The sequence below is a fragment of the Gekko japonicus genome, unplaced genomic scaffold (genome assembly GCF_001447785.1).
Source record: "Gekko japonicus isolate JY-2015 unplaced genomic scaffold, Gekko_japonicus_V1.1 scaffold1178, whole genome shotgun sequence".
NCBI lineage: Eukaryota > Metazoa > Chordata > Lepidosauria > Squamata > Gekkonidae > Gekko > Gekko japonicus.
Window position 1 is genome coordinate 265,757 of NW_015160247.1, and position 19,207 is coordinate 284,963.

Genomic DNA, 19,207 nt, shown 5'->3' on the forward strand with positions numbered 1-19,207 from the left:
AGCACTCACTGGAGAAGACCCTGATGCTGGGAAAGATTGAAGGTCAAAGAAGACGGGGACGGCAAAGGATGAGATGGTTAGACAGTGTCATAGATACAACGAACATGAAATTGAGCAAACTTCAGAGCACAGCAGAAGACAGGAAGGCCTGGTGTTATGTCTTGAGAGACATAATGGTAAGAGCTTGATCTGCCATAACTCATTATGCGGATTGTAAATACTGACCAATGGTGTGCATTCTGGAGGGAATGGGTTTGATTGGACGTTATGTATCGATTGTGATTGGATGTAACATACCTAATGTGATTGGTTGTTGTGAAACATTGTAGGTGTGGCTATCTCAGCCAGAATTGTATATAAGTTGCCGTTTTGCCTATGGAAGTTGTCTAACTGGTCTAGCACCTACAAGGCTGAGCCTTCATGCTGTTATCACTGAAATAAAGCTGAAATCACTTGTTGAACTGTTCCTCTGAGTTAAGTGTCATACTTAACATCTGGCGACGTGGATGGGATATAGCAGGTAGGCAGCCCCGCTATTCGGAACAACGGAGGAGGTTCAACCAGCTGGCGAGCAACCGACGGAGCAGGGCGTTCCTGTGACCCCCGAGAATGAGCTACAACAAGCAGTTCGAGCCGTTCGAGCCACTATCGGAAGATTGGGACTCCTACCTGACAAGGTTTGAGTTTTTCCTTGAGAACTGCCAAGTGACAGATGCAGCGAAGAAGCGAGCAGCCTTGCTGTGTTCCTGTGGGAAAGAGGTATTTGACATCGCCCGATCATTGGTGACGCCAGACAATATCAAGACCGTACCGTATACGACACTGACCGAGAAGTTGAAGGCCTGTTTTTCACCTCAACCGTCAGAGATCACTTCCCGACACGCCTTCTATGAGCGACGGCAGGGCCCCCGGGAATCTGTGGCTGAGTTCGTGGCGGCACTCAGGAAGGCGGCAAGGCCCTGCAATTTTGAAAACCTTGAGAAGGCGTTGCGTGACCGTGTGGTGTGCGGCCTGAGAGACGCGCAATTGCAACAGCGTTTGCTTGCTCGCAAGGCCCTCACATTCAAAGATGCATTCGAGGCAGCCGTCGCCGCTGAGGCCGCAGAGAAATCAACAAGGGAGGTGCGACAACGCCCCGGTACAGCAGAACCACGCGTTCATCACCAAGCAACCGGTGAGGAGGTAGCGGAGGACGTGGATGATGTCACGGAAGCTCGCTCCAACCACCCACAGCGGACTGCAACAAAACCTGTGCAGCAACGGCTGTGCCTAGGCTGTGGCGGGAAGCACGAGCGCGACACCTGTTGGGCCAAAGAGCTGATCTGCCGCGCTTGCGGAAAGTGCGGGCACATCACCCGAGTGTGTAAAGCAAAGACAAGATCACCGCTGACAGGGAAAAAAGCCTTCGCAGGAGGGTCGAGACAAAGTCAACGCGACCAGACCAGCCGCCACCAACCCACCGGCTCCAGACCAGTCTCCAGGTCATCAGCCAGCCGCAAGTCCTGCTCCTCGACGGTCCTGGCAACTGGAGGAAGCCGCCAGCAGAAAATCATCGTCACCCTGTTCCTGGATGGGGTGCCCTACGATTTCGAGGTCGACTCTGGGTCAACCCGGACCATCATCTCGACGCAGACCCTCGATCGCCTGTTCCCCACGAGAAGCCGCAGTCGTCTTCTGACAACCAACGCCCGACTTGCCGATTTCCAGGGGCGCCGGATACCACTTGCAGGGGAAGCAGAATTCGAGGTTCGATTTAAAGAGTTGTGTGCATCCCTGTCCTTGATTGTTGCCGAGGGGAACAGGGTGAGTTTATTGGGGCTAGATTGGTTCGACCCATTGGGAATCTCTGTTACCGGTGTTAATAATATGGTATGTGAGGATAAATGGAAATATGTGTACGACAAGTTTCCTCAAGTTTTTGCAAAAGGGTTGGGAACCTTCACAGGTACCCCAGTTTCCTTCGATTTAAACCCCCTGGTAGGGCCTATTCGCCTCAAATACAGGAAGGTACCAATATCGATACGGCCAAAGATAGAGGCCGAGTTAGACAAACTCATTGAGCAGCAGGTTCTAGAGCCAGTTCCCAGCAGCAAATGGGAAACGCCAATTGTTACTCCTGTAAAGTCAGATGGCTCCATTAGAATTTGTGCTGACTATAAATGTACACTTAACAAAGCGTTGCAACAACATTCGTACCCTGTACCTGTTATCTCTCATGTGTTGGCCTCATTGGGTGAGGGAAAAGTGTTTGGTAAATTAGACCTCGCGCAAGCATATCAGCAGCTATTGGTGGATGACAAAACGGCCGAGGCGCAGACAATCGTTACGCATAGGGGGGCTTTCCGGGTCAGACGCCTCCAGTTTGGTATAAATGTAGCGCCGGGAATTTTCCAGGGTCTAATGGAAGGGCTGCTGCGGGGTCTAAAGGGAGTAATACCATATTTTGATGACGTACTTATTGCGGGGGCAGACGATAAGGAGCTACTGGAACGGGTCAGGGCCGTTCTGGAACGTTTCAAAAATGCAGGGTTGAGACTTAAAAAGTCTAAGTGTGCTATAGGGGTTCCGAGTGTCGAATTCCTTGGGTTCCAAATTGACGAACACGGGGTGCACCCAACGAAATCAAAGGTGTCGGCAATACATAATGCCCCCAGACCACAGTCACAAAAAGAGCTACAGTCCTTCTTAGGACTACTTAATTTTTATCATTCATTTATTCCCCACAAAGCGTCTGTTGCACAACCCCTCCACCAACTACTGAATAAAGGTTCCCAATGGGTTTGGGGACAGCGGCAGCAGACCGCTTTCCGAAATGTAAAAGCTCTCCTCACGTCTGATGCAGTACTAATGCATTCTGACGAGGGTAAAATGTTGGTTTTAGCAGCCGATGTGTCGCCTTATGGTATTGGGGCAGTGTTAAGCCATCGTATGGCCGATGGGTCTGAGGCACCCGTAGCCTACTATTCTAGGTCATTGTCTGGGGCCCAAAAAAATTATGCCCAGATTGACAAAGAGGGTCTGGCCATAATTGCTGCCGTGAAGAAGTTTCACGATTTTGTGTATGGGTGCAGGTTCTTAATCGTGACTGATCACAAGCCCCTCTTGGGCATTTTCGCTCCCAACCACCCAACCCCGAACATTATTTCCCCTCGTATGCTACACTGGACGCTATGCTTATCGGCATACGAGTACGATTTGGAGCACAGGCCTGGGAAGGCTATCGGCCACGCCGACGCTCTAAGCCGTTGTCCCCTGCCAGAGCCTGTTGATCCTGCTCCAGTGCCCACAGCGGACGTGTGTCTACTTGATGAACTGCCTCAGTCTCCACTGCGGTCCGGAGAATTTGCCTCCGAAACAAAAAAAGACTCTGTGTTAGCAAGAGTATTGAACTGGGTGTTGAGGGGGTGGCCGAGCGCCGTGTTTGAACCAGAGTTCAAGGCATACAATATGCGGAAAACAGAACTCTCGATCTCCAGGGGGTGCATTCTCTGGGGGAACAGGGTGGTGATCCCCCCAAGCCTGCGGAGGAGGGTGTTAGAGTCCCTGCACTCAGGTCACCCAGGGATCGTCCATATGAAGGCACTGGTCAGAGGGTACGTATGGTGGCCAGGGATTGATGCAAACATTGAAGAAAGGGTTCAAGGCTGCTATACCTGCCAACAGTCCCGCCCAGAGCCAACACACACCCCACCTTTAGCAATGGAAAGAGCTGAAAAGCCTTGGTCAAGGCTACATGTCGACTTTGCGGGCCCGATTCATGGGCAAATGCTATTGGTGGTGGTGGATGCACACTCAAAATGGCTCGAGGTAGTCCCCATGCGAAGCACAACGTCGGCGAACTTAATAAAGGCTTTGCACCAATTGTTTGCCACCCATGGGCTACCTGAAGTGCTGGTGTCGGACAACAGCCCTCAACTTACCTCTAGGGAATTTGCAGACTTCCTAGAGGGCTACGGCATCCGGCATGTCACAACAGCACCATTCCACCCGGCCTCAAATGGCCAGGCCGAGCGCATGGTGCGAACAGCAAAAGAGTCCCTCGCCAGGCTGCCAGGCGATGACTGGGACTACAGAGTGGCTGAGTTCCTGTTGCGGCAGCACATCACGCCTAACTCAGCCACGGGGAGAAGCCCGGCCGAGCTTCTCATGAAGCGCCAACTCACTACCCTACTAGATCGGTTGCATCCTGACTTAGATGTCAGCAGGGAGAAGGAGGCTGAAACTCCAGAGCCAGTAAGAGAGTTCCAGCCCAGGGACTTAGTGTTCAGCAGGGTCACCAGTGGCTTCCAGCTGAGGTCACCGACCGACTGGGCTCACGAATGTATGTGGTCCGTCTACCTGATGACCGCACGGTACGCCGCCACATCGACCAACTCCGACAACGATGGGCTCCCGCAAATCTTGGGCTCGAGTCCCACTTGCCTCCAGAAGAGGTGAGTGCTGCCGGTTCTCGTTTAGAACCTGAGTCAGGACAGACCCATGCACTCTCCAACCCTACCGAGCCAGGAAGCCCTGCAATGCCAAGCGCTGACCCTGGGCCAGTCCCCGGACCTGACGAAGCCCCCACACTTCGCAGGTCACAAAGAACCCGAAGGGCCCCTCCCTATCTATCTGACTATCAGTGTGATGCCATCTAAGGGGGGAGGAGTTATGTCTTGAGAGACATAATGGTAAGAGCTTGATCTGCCATAGCTCATTATGCGGATTGTAAATACTGACCAATGGTGTGTATTCTGGAGGGAATGGGTTTGATTGGACGTTATGTATCGATTGTGATTGGATGTAACATACCTAATGTGATTGGTTGTTGTGAAACATTGTAGGTGTGGCTATCTCAGCCAGAATTGTATATAAGTTGCCGTTTTGCCTATGGAAGTTGTCTAGCTGGTCTAGTCCTTACAAGGCTGAGCCTGTATGCTGATCTCACTGAAATAAAGCTGAAATCACTGTTTGAACTGTTCCTCCGAGTTAAGTGTCATACTTAACACCTGGCGTGATCTGGTCCATGGGGTCACGAAGAGTCGGACTTGACTGTGCGACTGAACAACAACATGCTCTTCTCCCTTGCATTGCCCATTATCAGGGGACTGTCTCTTTGGTTTTCCCTATTTCAAGGGGTTAGCTTCAAATTAAAATCAGTGCTCAAATACTAGCAAGTATCTGACCAATGCAGTGACTAGTCTTAGACCACCTAATCCTGTAAGCAGGAATAGACATCACTGGTGCCTGGCAGGAAGACCACTGGGAAGGTGGAAAGAAAACTGTAAACAGGCCTGAGCTTTCTAAAACAAGTGGAATAAGCATAAGAATCCAAGTTAACTCAGCAGAGTATAAATCCATATGCTGTACTCCACATCCATGGAGATGGTCCTTGTTGCAGTTAGTATAAATAAAATCACCTAACCCACTATTACCGAAACACAGCTCCAGAAGCATGGCACATTTTACTCTGCAAAGGTGAACCAGCAGCATAAGACAGCCTGCAAGACAGCAGTGGCCTGTGTCCAACCACACAGTTAATAAAGCACAACTGCCTTTAAGTTTTTTCAAGGCAAAGACTTCGGGGGGGGGGGCGTGCATGAGCGCTTGTAGGGGTGAAACAATGGAAGTGCCACCTCCTGTTAAGAAAACTCAAGCGCTCTTAAATATTTAGAATGTTGCTGGATACTGGCTCAGTCCATGTGTGACCCTCTCTGAATGCTTGGCAGGTCCTAAGCATTGTCTCATGACAGAAGCCCTGCTGCTTTCAACAAAACATTAAAATCCTTTCTGTTGCATTCTGAAGACGGTTAAATCAATAACTGCGTAAAATTACACTGTCAATGCAAAGACATGGCAAGATAGATACGAATCTTATAGTAACACTTTGCCAAGTAAGCTTGCTTAGGATCACAGTCCACTCATTTCATAGTGGTCATGCAGAGGCTGAGAAGTTACTAGCTCACAAAAGCTTTTTCTGTATTGCTTATCTGCGTTAGTCATTTGTTGCTCACTGATAGCCTGGAAGACATGGGTGTGGACACAAGTTCACCAAAGCCCCCCAACCTCATTTCATTCATCACAAAGAATCAAAGTGGTAGCAATTTGCAAGCAAGGTTTGTTAGCCCTAGTAAAGTTAGTGCAGCTTGAATCACATATGAAATTAAAACACGATGAAACTATTTGTACTAGAAATGCAAGTTAATATCAAATGTTTATTACAGTACAAAAAGTAATGAGAATTTAAGCGCTTGACACAGAGTTTCAAAAAATTATGCATACCCAGTGAAAAACTGCATCCGTTAAATGGAACCATGAACACAGTGAACAGCACCAACATATTTCCAAGTTCAAAGTTGCAGGTTATGAGGTAGTTTCCCAGAGAACCTACTTGAGAGGTATTTATGATACCCAGTGACATGGATTAGTGCTCTGCTTTAAAATCAAGAAGGCACTGGGACATATAATGCATTTGGAATCTGCGGTTCTTTCTTCCCCAACAATTATAACAAGTTTGGTGTTTCAAACGAGAAAGGTCAAATGCTCAGATCTTTCTTACTAAAATCTCCTCACTAGTCACTCCTCACTAAAATCTCACTCTCTATGTCAAATCGGGAGAAGCAATCCATACAGAAGAGGAATTAAGCAGGCTGCAATGCTGATTCGGGGGGGGGGGGGTAAGGGGTTGCACCAAGTTATTTGTGTAACTAGTAACTTCTCCTCCCCCACAAGCTCTGAGACAAGAAAAACAAGTCCTGGGAAGTCTTCAAATGACAATGGCACATCAGGAGGGGAAGAGACCTTTCTTGGAATATGATATTATGTCATATTTTAGGTTACTAGACAGCCTTGTTCAGAAAGCTGTAAGATTAATGGGTTGGGTTCCCCATTCAATCAGTAGAAGGTTCTGACAGCCGTTAACTTTCCCCTTTACTTCTCCCCTCCGTATTCCTTTCTGACCCTGAGGTTTTGGGACTCATGTAGAACAACAGCCCTGCAGGTGGGCGGGCTGCTGTGAGGAGGGGGTAAAATCAACCTTCCTCCACTAACAGAAAAGAGGCAGGAGAGAATGGTTTTGCCCATTTCCCCCCCCCCTTCACTGCTGTCCACCCACTCGTCTTGGCAGTTGCTCCATGCAGGTCTCACAGCCCCAGGAGTCAACTTTCCCAGGGTTGAAAACAGCTGCTGGGGAGAAGAAAGGAAAGCAAAGATCAGATCTGTGGTCCTGGCATTAGCAGAACTTCATATCCAATTCACCAATCCTAAATCTGTTAACGCTCAACAAGAGAAAGCAATATGAATGACAACTTGAGATTCACATCCAAGATTTCACATATAGAAAACACAAGACATTGTCTGTGTGTTATGTATTATAGTAATCATTGTGCTATGGTATATGTTAGTGTCTATTTTTGTCTTTAAAAAGTAATAAATCAGCCAAATTTAAGGCATTTGAATTCCCGATAACACTAGTGGGAGAACTAAGCACACATTCAAGCCTTGCCACACACCTCAAATTATCAGTAAGAAAGTAGAAGGTTTAGCTTTGGCTGGTTCACATGGCACAAACACTATTCATCAGAGGGGATAAAAGCAGCTGTTTAAATCTCCAAAGTTATTTCAAAGTCTTGTTCCAACACAGTCATGAGTCCAAGTGTTAAAAATATCCAACTTTGTACCAAGAAATTCACGTTTACAAGAAAAAAAACGTACACTAAAATGAAATGCAGTTGACAATATGGCTTTCAAGTTTCCACTGTAATTGAAAATTTCAGCAGCATAGGAAGAGATTTTCCGCTTGATGTCTTAAAACTCTTTGTCACAGGAGGTTACAACAAAAGGCATATTCATGGGCCCCTAATGGAAGAGTGAAAATGTGAGAGATGTTGAGGAAAATAAATTTTGGAACACGTATGAGACCAGAGAAGATACAAAGCCAGCAGCGTGTAATGCTCAATCAGATTAAAATCTGGGAGACTCAGGTTCAAACCTACCCTCTGCTATGGAAACCTGCTGGGTGAACTTGGGCCAGTCACACATTCTTAGCCTAATCTACCTCACAGAGTTGTTGTGAGGATGAAATGGAAAAGAGTAGAACGATGTTAGCTGCTTTGTGCACTCAATGAAATTGCTGAGCAGATGGGTTAGAACAGATAAAAGGAAGTACTTCTTCACCCAAATAGTGATTAACACATGGAATTCACTGCCACAGGAAGTGGTGGCGGCTACAAGCATGGAAGGCTTCAAGAGGGAATTGGATAAACATATGGAGCAGAGAGGTCCATCCGTCGCTACTAGCCATAAGGTATAGATAGGAATTCTCAGTCTGGGGCGAGTGATGCTCTGTATTCTTGGTGCTGGGGGGGGGGGGAAAAAAAAGGGGGGGGTGGGACAGTTGGAGGGCTTCTAGTGTCCTGGTCCCACTGGTGGACCTCCTGATGGGAACTAGTATTTCTGACCACTTTGTGACGAAGTGCTGGACTGGATGGGCCATTGGCCTGATCCAACACTGGCTTCTCTTACGTTCTTATGTTTTCCCATTGAGGAGAAAGAAAGGGTACAAATGAAATAAATAAGATTAACATTTCTAATTTTGGCATTGGATCAAATCTAAACCTGGCGTCACACTCAGTATGGAACATGCTGGTTCACAATAGGTAAGGGGAAAAAATGGTCAGAGTCAACTTGACTATCAAGTTCCCCAGAAAGTTTTAAACACTTTGATTTTAAGTTATTCCATACCCCAGGAGGGAATTTTAGGGTGAATTCCAGCCCTCACTACAAAACGTGCCACACCAATGTGTTTTAACATTTCTCCAGATGCATCCTAGTATTAAATCTGAGTTCAATATATCTAAAAAGTTGAGAATAGCTTTAACCACCTCAGGGGATATTCACATCATTAGTGTACGGACAGTGGAAGAATTGTGCAGCTGGACAGAAATAACCAACCGATCAGGGCCGTAGCCAGAAAATTTCCGGTGGGGGGGGACGTGGGGAATTGGGAAGGAATGTGGAGAAGTGACGTAGGCACGTGGGGGTTCTGTGGGGGGAGGTGAGAGGGAAGGGGCAGAGAAACAAGGAAACGGGGAGCTCCTTTCTGGGGCTGTCAGATCTAACCCCCCCTCTCCTTTCTTCTAAGTATCCGCCACTGCAGTCCTTCCCTGTGTGCTGTGGTCCAAGCCCACCCAGCCCTGGAGGGCCAGGCATGGCTGCTGGGGTGCACAGCAAGAGCAGAGGAGAATGGCCCACCCCAGAGCCTCACTGGGGGAGGAGCTCTGCCGGTGCAGGTGCAGTGAGACGCCTCGGCTCTTGCCGCAGGCACCCCAGCAGCTGTGCCTGGCCAAGGACTCCCAGCCTGATTTGCTTCTGCAGCCTTTGGGGAGAGGGAGGAGGAGAGCCTGGAGAGGGCGTCCCTCAGCTGCAGCAGGAAGCAGTTTCCTGGTTCCAGCTGTGGCCGAGCAGGAGGGGAGAGAGACCTGGTAAGACTGCCCCTCTCCCTCCCGCTCCTGCTTGGCTGCAGCAGGAAGAGCTGGTGAGGCTGCAGCAGGCAGGGGCAAGGAACGCAGTGCACCAGGGTGCATGGGAGGTCTGGAATTCTCCTGGGGTGGGACGGGGCTCCTCCGTGGGGGGCGTCACCCCCAGATGCCCTCCCCCAGGGCTACAGGCCTGAAACTAATACCAGATTCTTACAACTTCTTTCATGCATCAGGAAGTAGGTGTATTTTTCCTAGACCTGCACTAACTGCACTATAAGCCTCTCATATCTGAATAAGAACAGGGTTTTTAAAAAATAAGTATACATGCATGGAAAATGTTTCATCATTGTAGCATATCTAAATAATCTTTACAATTAAATAATGGCATATACATAAAAAGATACACACACACACACACAAAGGATATCATAGATTCACTCTTCAAATGGCAGAGTAACTTCTTCAGTGGAGGATAGCGGCATAAGGAAGGCACACAACCCAGCATGATTAATTTGTGTTTAGCCCTTGTAATAGCCACATTAAGACGTCTCCAGTCCTTCAGAAGTTCTCCAACCTGTCGAATGCAAGGACAGACACATGAAGCTGCCTTATACTGCATCAGGCTCTTGGTCCATCAAGGTCAGGGTTGTCTACCCAGACTGGCAGCAGGTCTCCAGGGTCTCAGGCTGAGGTCTTTCACATCATCTGCTACCTTGTTATTTTAAGTGGAGATACTGGGGAATGAACTCGGGACCTTCTGCATGCAAAGCAGAGGCTCTACCACTAAGCCACAGTCCCTCTCCAGCTCACCTGATTTTAAGGTCCTGCATCTAGCTAAAAATAAATTGAGTTTTAGGTTTCAAACAACAGGCACCGTAGCAGAACGTACCTGCTCTGACCTGCAAGCCCTATTCCGCCCTGCGATCCCAGGGGTTCCCAACTCCCTGGAGGGGCTTCTCTTTCACTCTCAGGGTAGCCACGACCACCACCTGCCCTTTTTAAGGAATTGCCCACTGGGAAGGACAGGACTCCCAGCTTGGCCTCTGTGTCTCCCGCTGCCCACCACGTGGCCACCACCGGAACAGATTAATGCCTTGGGCACCCCTGGAGGAACAGCCGCTTGCCAACCCCCCTGGAGCCCTTTTAAAATAGCATGTTCAAAATGGTGGAGGTCTATGTGGTACAGAGAACCGCTCCCAGCATCAAAAGTGTAGAAGTATTTATTAAAAAGAAAATGTTCATCAGCATACTTTTAGTGCAGCACCAGATTGAACAAGGAATACAAAAAGAAATTGGTAAAAATGCACAACCTCTGTTCCTTCCTCTATATATACTGATGGTAAACTATAGGACAGGCTCTTTAGCTTAGCTGTTCTATTTCTCTACAGGGAACTTGAAGCTTGCTCCCAGCCTCCCAGGCGAGTACATAGTCAATATGGCTACCTCAGAAGTTAAGAGTCCTGTGTCCTTTCAGGAACGCAGCATCCCAAAGAAAGTGAGCTATTTCCTCTGGCAAGGAAGTTTTATCATCTCTTGACCCCAGTCAGCCCAGGTCAAGGCATCTTTTCCTGTCGTCAACAAAAAGTTCCTTCCTCAGCCTCTCTAGAATTTGACACCCCAAACTCTCTGTTCCCTGCTTCACCATCCCTTTGTCTAAACCCATTCACATTTGTACGAAGGTGAGCCTGGAAAGCATTGATGGACTTTCTCCTTCCCAGCTGTTCTCTGCCCAGAGAAAAGAAAAGAAAACTTTTAAAATGCCAAGTGGAGGTTTGCTGCTTGCCAACCTCCCAGGAGAAAATGAATTTGTCACAGGCACCATTGAAGCCCTTCAGACCAGAGTAGCAAGTTGCACTTTTCATATCTGCTTACAAAAGGAATATAAAATATTCCTGACCACATGTCATCTGCAGGAAAATTAAAACCACAACTCAACAGCTATTGTAGGTACATCCAAGGATCGTGTATGTCCTGAGGCATCTGTACTGGGTTTATTTTGAAGAAAGAAGAGATAAGACTGCTATCCACTGTTTCAAAACTGGTTGGCCAAGCATGCTGCAGGAGCTCTTCAAAGAACACATCTGAAGATCCTTTAGGCCCTTCAAAGAACACGTCTGAAGATCTTGATCTTTTAGGCTAACTGTGAAGTCATTTGGATCCTTGCTCTTGCAAGGAATGTATTTATTTAAAATATGTATCCCCCACCTTGTCTCTTTAGACTTAAGGCAGCTAATAAAGCAACAAGATGTAAGAATATAACAAACCATAAAGCAATCTATCGGCATGAGAAAACACCAGAGTCAGATCTGCAAATAAATTTAATACAACCTATATTGGATCTGGTGTTAATTTTTTTTATTGTTATCTGATCATATCTCAGCTGCCACTTTTTTTTGCAACTCCATCTTTTGGGAAGGTATGAACCAATGTTATCATAGCATCTGTAGCATCACGAAGAGAAGATTTTATATATATACATACAGAGTAAGGTGCCATCTGTACAGTAATTCTGAGACACTTTCTCTTACCATTGCAAAAATGTATTTACTTTTCTGATCATTTTAACAAATATGTACATTTAGTATTTTTCTTTACCACTGACTTCCACGTTGGGAGGGACAGCAGCATGATGTAGCCCAATCTCGTCAAATCCCGGAAGCTAAGCAGGGTCAGTACTTGGAAGGGAGGCCACCAAGGAAGACCCTGCAGAGGAAGGCCGTGGCAAAACCACCTCTGCTTCCCACTTGCCTTGGAAGCCCCTCTTCACCAGACTAGACAGCACCTTATGCACACACACAATGTCCAGGCAAGGACGGTTTTAAGTTGACTTAAGTCTGAACTATCAAAAACCTAGGAATGGCTCAACAGTTCCCAAATGTGGCTTACTTACATTTCCATCGCTATGATTCCTCACAAAAGAGACTATGATGATACTTTTATCTCTCCCTTGGTACTTGTCCACAGTATTTACTTCAACCTTATTGATGTACGAACTTGTCATTAGGTCTGTGATTATCTTTAGCTGATGTCTGTACGGTGATATGACCCCAATATCTGATGGCTTGCAGCCAGCCTAAGAGATAACACAAAGGCTTTACATTATGGGTATCAAGAAACAAAAGTCATTCAAGAGCATATTCTGTGAATCAACCCTTCAGCAAACTATGACATACAAACAAAATATTTATTTAGATACAAACTAAGTCAAATGAGACCTACGCTAAGAATTATATTTGCAGCTATGAAAATTAAATGGTTGACACCAATGTTCCATCTAAGCTGTGGAGTCTTGTGAGCAAAAATTCTATTTTGTGAGCTAGTGGCATTAAAGCTGTGAGCGAGCGATTTGGCTGCTGCATCAACTAGTTTGCTCCGGAGCCCTCCTTCCTGAGCTGAGACAAAAATGTGTGAGGCGGAGGCTAAAAAACTGCGAGATGGCTCACACTAACTCAGCTTAGAGGGAACACTGGTTGACACACATACCCAATATATGTGAAGATGGTATTTATGGTAGAAAAGGTATAAAAGGAAGTACTTCTTCACCCAAAGAGTGAATAACACATGGAATTCACTGCTACAGGAGGTGGTGGCGGCTACAAGCATGGACGGCTTCAAGAGGGAATTGGATAAACAGAGGTCCATCAGTGGCCACAAAGTATAGATAGGAACTCTCTGTCTGGGGCAAGTGATGTTCTGTATTCTTGGTGCTGGGGGGGGGGGCAACAGTGGGAGGGCTTCTAGTATCCTGGCCCCACTGCTGGACCTCCTGATGGCACCTGGTATTTTTGGCCACTGTGTGACAGAGTGTTGGACTGGCTGGGCCATTGGCCTGATTCAACATTGGCTTCTCTTATGTTCTTATGTAGCACTGTACCCTAAAAGAAACGTAACTATATTTTTAATTATGGATGTCCTTTTGCTACCTTCAGGTGGGTCATCACCATGTTGGACTGAAGCAGGAGAACAACATCTGAGTCCAGTGGCACCTTTAAGACTAACAAAATTTAATTCTGGGTATCAGCTTTTGCGTGCAAGCCCACTTCTTCAGATACCTAAATGTCTTTTTCAATCACAGAGGCAAGTTTTTGACCAAAAATGATGTGATCTAGGTCTTACTGGGGTGCAAATGCTCCATTCACCGAACAGAGAGGTATTTTTTTCAACACTGCTAGCCATTGCAAAGGCAACATCTGTGTCATTGCTAGCTGGCCAGCATGCATGGTACACTTCTGCAAGTCCTCGTTTGAATGCTGAGAAACCCATTCACACTGTTAGAAGAGCCTTTCACACATTAGATTGTATATAAAAACCATGAAGAGCTAACAAACTAAAAAAAACCTACCTCGATTTATTAAGCAAGGTTTAAGTGTTCAGATTGATTGTATTTAATTTAAAAACACCCTTTCCTCCAAATAGTAAATGAAAGAGAGATACCTGGATAAACAGAGATGTCAGGAAGAGTACTAATTTGGCCTCTGTCATGTTACTTATGCCACCTTTTTCTGTATGCTCTGGTGCTGGAACCTAAATTTAAACATATAAAAAGGCCAAACATTGTTTGCTGAATTAGAAAAAAACATTAATTTTATTTGTTTATGGTAGAAAAACTGCCTGCATTTGCATTTATTTATTTATATCCCACTCCCCACAGCTGGGATTCAAAGCAATTTAGAACATTGTTCTCTCCTCCTCCATTTTCTCACAAAAACCACCTTGTGATGCACGCCAAGCTGAGAGACTGGGATGGGCCCAAGGTCACCCAGTGAGCTTCCACAGCAAAAGTGGGGATTCAAACCCAGGTTATCCAGTTTGGTGTAGTGGTTAGGAGCACGGACTCTAATCTGGGAGGTACGGGTTTGATTCCCCACTCCTTCACATGCAGCTCCTGGTGTGACCTTGGGTCAGTCATAAGTTCTTTCAGAGCTATTCTCTCAAGGGCAGTTCTTGACAGAGCTCTCTCGGCCCCACCTACTTCACAGGGTGTCTGTTTTGGGGAGGGGTGGGGAGGGGAAAGGGATTGTAAGCCGCTCTGAGATTCCTTCGGGTAATGATGAGCGAGGTATAAATCCAGTCTCCTCTTCTTCCACCACTCTATCCACTTACAGACTTTGTCTATTCTCCTTTATCATAAGCAGGCATAGTAATCATGCCAACATATGACAGTTCAAAAACATTTTGCTTTCCATGTTTTAATAGAATAAAACGAAATTCAAAAATGGAACAGAACTGCTTTTGAGGGGAAGAGCAAAGGGAGAGCAAGCGATAGCTACCTTCTCCGTGTTAAGAAAACAAACAGCGTTGTTCGGATCCAGTGTTTCCTTGAGCCATGTCTCCGAGGGAAGCTGCTCCAGTTTCAACCCTTTTAAATTTGGTAAATCCGCCACAGCTTTGGACACCCTCTCAGAGCCACATTCCAGTTTGCCGTCATACATCAGCTTGTTACTCAGCGACATAATTTTACTAGGGAGATGAAAAAGCAAAACAGTATCAGACTTGAACCTTCTGTTGCCTGCAATGGACCAGGCATCAAGTGGCAGTTCCGTGTACCTGTTCATTCGGTACTGTACATTCAGCTGCACAACAGCATTCTTGTTCTGTTCCAGTCTCTTAAATAAGCTTTCGCTCATGCCAAGATCCCTGTTACAAAAAAGGAGCCTGTCAAGTTCACGGGCTTACAAATGGCTTTGTGAATTCTGTTAGAGAGATCAGCCTCCGCCGGCAGTGAGCCAGGTCAGCCTCCGCCGGCAGTGACTCAGATTACCTGGCTTCTGCATTCTGCACGAGTGGAGGTAGCTGCTGATGGTCTCCCACCAGCACAAATCGGAGCGAGTAGAAGAGAGGACCCAGGCAGATGGGCTGGCTGATCTGGGAAGCCTCATCCACTATGCAGAAGTCAAACCGCTTACGAGTAAATATCGGATGGTTTATTCCCATGCATGTTGTTGCGACTATTGGCTGGGGGAGGAAGGAAAGGTGAGAAAACACGATTTACCAAGCTTTATTCTATGGATTAACCCATATGTATGTGGGAAAATTCACAAGTATTTTCACAGCTCAGAATAGTGTCTGATCAACACAAAATTGCCCAGGCTAGCCCGATCTCATCAGATCTCGGAAGCTAGGCAGGGTCAGCCCTGGCCAGTATTTGGATGGGAGACACCCCCCCCCCAAGGAAAACTCTGCCAAGGAAGGCAATGGCAAACATGGCAAACCGCCCCTGAATGTCTCTTGCCTTGAGAACCCCACGGGGTCTCCATGAGCCAGCTGTGGCTTGGCAGCAAAACAACAAAATGCAAAATTATTAATTATATATAACAACATTACATGCAGCACGTTTTATTTCTATCTGCACTGAGACTTTGGAGTGGTACAGACTATGAATTCTACAAAAAAGGGAGGAAAAGTTGATCTAAACAGGGTAAGTTTAACTCCATACCTTGCATTAATTCCATTCTTATTAAAACTTAAGCAGCACTAAGCAAATGTAGAGACATCACCCTGCCAACAAAAGGAGAAGACTCTTGAGAGTCCCTTGGACTGCAAGGAGATCAAATCAGACAATCTTAAAAGTTAAGATATATGTTTGTATATAATTTTTAAAAACTAATAAAAATATTTATTAATTTTTTTTAATCTTAAAAAAAATCAACTCTGACTGTTCCCTGGAAGGACAGATCCTGAAGCTGAAGCTCAAATACTTTGGCCACCAAATGAGAAGGGAGCACTCACTGGAGAAGACCCTGATGCTGGGAAAGATTGAAGGTCAAAGAAGAAGGGGACGGCAAAGGATGAGATGGTTAGACAGTGTTATCGATGCAACAAACATGAAATTAAGCAAACGCCGGAGGATGACGCAAGACAGGAGGGCCTGGCGTGATGTGGTCCACGGGGTCGCGAAGAGTCGGACTCGACTGTGCAACTGAACAACAAAGCAAAAGCAGAGGATTTGCAACTGGTGGGGCTCCCGCACATCAGAAGTATTTGAGGTAAACTACAGTGACTAATATTACCAAACTTCACGGATCACTTTATGAATGGCCAAGCTCTACAAGACAGTTTTTACCATTTTAGGAACAAGTGTCTTACGATTACAGGCCCACATGCTCTGGCAAGGGGCTGGTGGAAAGCGGCTTCAGGTCACAGCCAACTTATGGCAATCCCTCATGCGGTTTTCAAGGCAAGAGATGTTCAGAGGTGGTTTGCCACTGCCTGCTTTTGTGTAGCAACCCTAGACGGTTGTTCTCCCATCCAAATACGAATCAGGGCTGTCCCTGCTTAGCTTCCAAGGTCTGATGAGATCAGGCTAGCCTTGGCCGTCCCAGTCAGGGCACTCTGGCACACCCATGGGCATTTCCAACAAGTCACAAGTGAAGCTCTGATTGCGGAATAGACGTTTCCAGCCTCTCCACTTGTGCTGCACCTCACTGTCCGTGGAAGAGCTTCTTGCCCTGGCAGAAGGTTTCTGGCAAAGACAAAGACTACACTGTCACTTGAAAGAATTGTAAGATCCAGCCCCGTGCAACTATGGAATACAGTTATATCTTAGAATGATCTGAACATTTTGTTTCTTTTCTGTGCAAGTCAGAAGTGTAAGAACAATTGTTTTACCATACACTTTAATTAAAGTTTGCCAGGGGCTCACTACCAAACTTAAGCATTGTGAAGTCTAAAACCCAAAACAAAATTCCTGCCACCTAGCAATCTGTCTTCCAGGCAGCTCTCTCTGGGATACACTTTTGAGAAGTTCTACAACACCGACCACTGTTTTTCTTACCTGACTATCATACAACTTCTCCAAGTGGCCTACAGTTTTAATACACCTAGATCTGCAGATTTCTTCTTCCGTAAACTTCCGTATGTCTGGATGAACTTTCTGAGCTCTCCCCAGCCGCAAAAAACCGACCTTGAACTTTGCGAGCTTCAGAAGGATATTGTCGACTGCAGTGTGAGTAAAGCTGGTCAACAGAACACTGAAACCGCAAGCATAAAGAATGCGGACCTGAAACGCAGGAAAGGAGAGAAGGAAAGGAAGGAACCATTAAAGTATGGGAACTGCAGTGGACGGTTTAATCTGCATTTCTCCTTGCAAGACACTTTTTCCAGAAACCTGTTCAAGTCATATAGGTGAATGTCTCCAGATGCTGATTATGACATTTAGCTACAGTCCATGGTCTTCAGACATTTTTGTCTGCCAGGAGTAGGAGGCAGAAACCCACCAGGCATCTCTCCACCAGTGCAAAATCCCCTCCCAGCTGACACAACCCCTCTGCCTCTTCTTCCATCTGCCATCACTGGGACCATCAGAGGCTGGGTAGGATACACCCAGGCCCCCCTCCATTGTGTCTGAATCCAGTATCTTTCTTCAAGAAACCTTTACAGTGCAATCCTAAAAATATTTTCCCGGGACTAAGCCCCACCAAGTAGACCTGAGTAAGAGTCTCCGAAGGACTGCACTGTTAATTTTGTCATTTGTTATTTAAGAAAAAACCACTTTTAGGCTGAAAAAAGCAGGTTTAAAAAAACCCAACCCTACAGAAAAACATTACCTCAAGATATAAGCACCAGTTCAAATCGATACTCATTCACTAGAAACCTTAATTTTCAAACATTAATTGGCATTAAACCTGCCTAAATTAGTTGTTAAATTTATTTCTCTTTAGGGGTGTTGAATCTATTTTTAATTACACGTTATACCACGTATTAGAATCTACCACACTGTCAATGTTAGAACTGCTGCCTCTCTAAAGAGAGTATTCCCCCCACAAAACAAAATGCATGTCGTTTGACTTCTACACTCTGTTAGTCACGGTCTCACCAGAGCACATATTGTAGTGGTCTTCCCAGTTCCAGGCATCCCAACGATGAGCGTGTAATCCTTTGAAAGCAGCACTTGCTTCATGGCTTGCTTCTGAGGTTTATTCAGACCTTTGATTTACGAAGCAAAGAAACTTCACTAATGCTGTACGCAACGAAAACCGCAAGCTCCTTCTTCAACTTAGAAGTTATTTAAGAGGAAAAAATACATTTCTATCGCATGACATCAAAACATTTTAAAGACAAAACCCTGGTGAGTTTTGCTTCTATGTACAGCCACAACATGCCTCCTACAATCCAATCCTAAGCATGGTGATGCAGAGCTTCGGGGAATGCCACACTTTTATCCCACCTTTCCTCTGAGGAGCTCAGGGTAGCATATGTTGTTCTCCTCCCCTCCAGTTCATCTTCACAGTGGCTCAGGCTGAAGAATGACTGGCCCCAAAGTCACCTAGTCGGCTTCACCACTGCCTGGGGATTTGAACTGGGGTTTCCCTGATCCTGGCCTATCCCTGTGACCTCTGCACCACAGTGGCTTGCTCCTAGATGCACACGCAACAGACAGGACAGCAGACCGAAAATCAGATGTTGCAGAAAAGCAACCGAGGAAGAGCCTTTCCTTCATTTCCTTTTTTGGCAGTCAAATGTCTAGTGCAGGTGTGCACAGTGAGGCTGGCAGTTTGACCCTTCGGCCTTAAAGGTATCTATATATCTAATTCCCAACTTGCCCCCTCCGTGCGGATACTTAAATCAGCACGGAGGGGGCAGCTGGGGGAGGTTTGTGCACACGTGGGCCAGTCCCCACGTGTGCACAAAAATAAAAAAAGTTTAAAAAAAATTCGGGGGGATGTTAAAATCCCCCCGAAAGTGCAAGAGCGTCTACTGCGCGTGCGCAGGAGACGCTCTGCAAACGCTGTCGCCGGGTGGGTGGGGAG

General features: G+C 46.4%; 2 protein-coding genes across 2 annotated transcripts in view; one reads left to right on the forward strand and one right to left on the reverse strand.

Moving 5' to 3' along the window:
- Window positions 1–609: 609 nt before the first annotated feature.
- On the forward strand, window positions 610–6,129 carry LOC107112670 (uncharacterized protein K02A2.6-like). The gene is made up of 3 exons (XM_015413867.1): window positions 610–3,244; window positions 3,383–4,433; window positions 6,000–6,129. The coding sequence occupies exons 1-3, from the start codon at window positions 610–612 to the stop codon at window positions 6,127–6,129; spliced, it is 3,816 nt and encodes a 1,271-aa protein (XP_015269353.1).
- Window positions 6,130–7,782: 1,653 nt separating this feature from the next.
- DNA2 (DNA replication helicase/nuclease 2) overlaps window positions 7,783–19,207 on the reverse strand; it is a 33,308-nt gene continuing 21,883 nt past the window's right edge. The window contains exons 13-21 of the mRNA XM_015413877.1: window positions 18,274–18,383; window positions 17,233–17,457; window positions 15,220–15,413; window positions 15,006–15,095; window positions 14,729–14,918; window positions 13,893–13,982; window positions 12,349–12,531; window positions 9,886–10,032; window positions 7,783–7,855 (exon numbers count right to left, since the gene is read on the reverse strand). Of these exons, the coding sequence (XP_015269363.1) occupies window positions 7,799–7,855; window positions 9,886–10,032; window positions 12,349–12,531; window positions 13,893–13,982; window positions 14,729–14,918; window positions 15,006–15,095; window positions 15,220–15,413; window positions 17,233–17,457; window positions 18,274–18,383 (1,286 nt within the window). The 3' untranslated portion in view covers window positions 7,783–7,798. The remainder of the gene's footprint in view (window positions 7,856–9,885; window positions 10,033–12,348; window positions 12,532–13,892; window positions 13,983–14,728; window positions 14,919–15,005; window positions 15,096–15,219; window positions 15,414–17,232; window positions 17,458–18,273; window positions 18,384–19,207) is intronic.

Excerpts from the sequence above, each read along its gene's own strand:
- LOC107112670 (XM_015413867.1), top strand. The coding sequence starts at position 610 with ATGAGCTACAACAAGCAGTTCGAGCCGTTCGAGCCACTATCGGAAGAT. Across the intron at positions 3,245-3,382 it reads CCACGCCGACGCTCTAAGCC|TATTGAACTGGGTGTTGAGG; the intron begins GTTGTCCCCTGC and ends TGTTAGCAAGAG. Across the intron at positions 4,434-5,999 it reads CCCACTTGCCTCCAGAAGAG|CCTGGAAGACATGGGTGTGG; the intron begins GTGAGTGCTGCC and ends GCTCACTGATAG.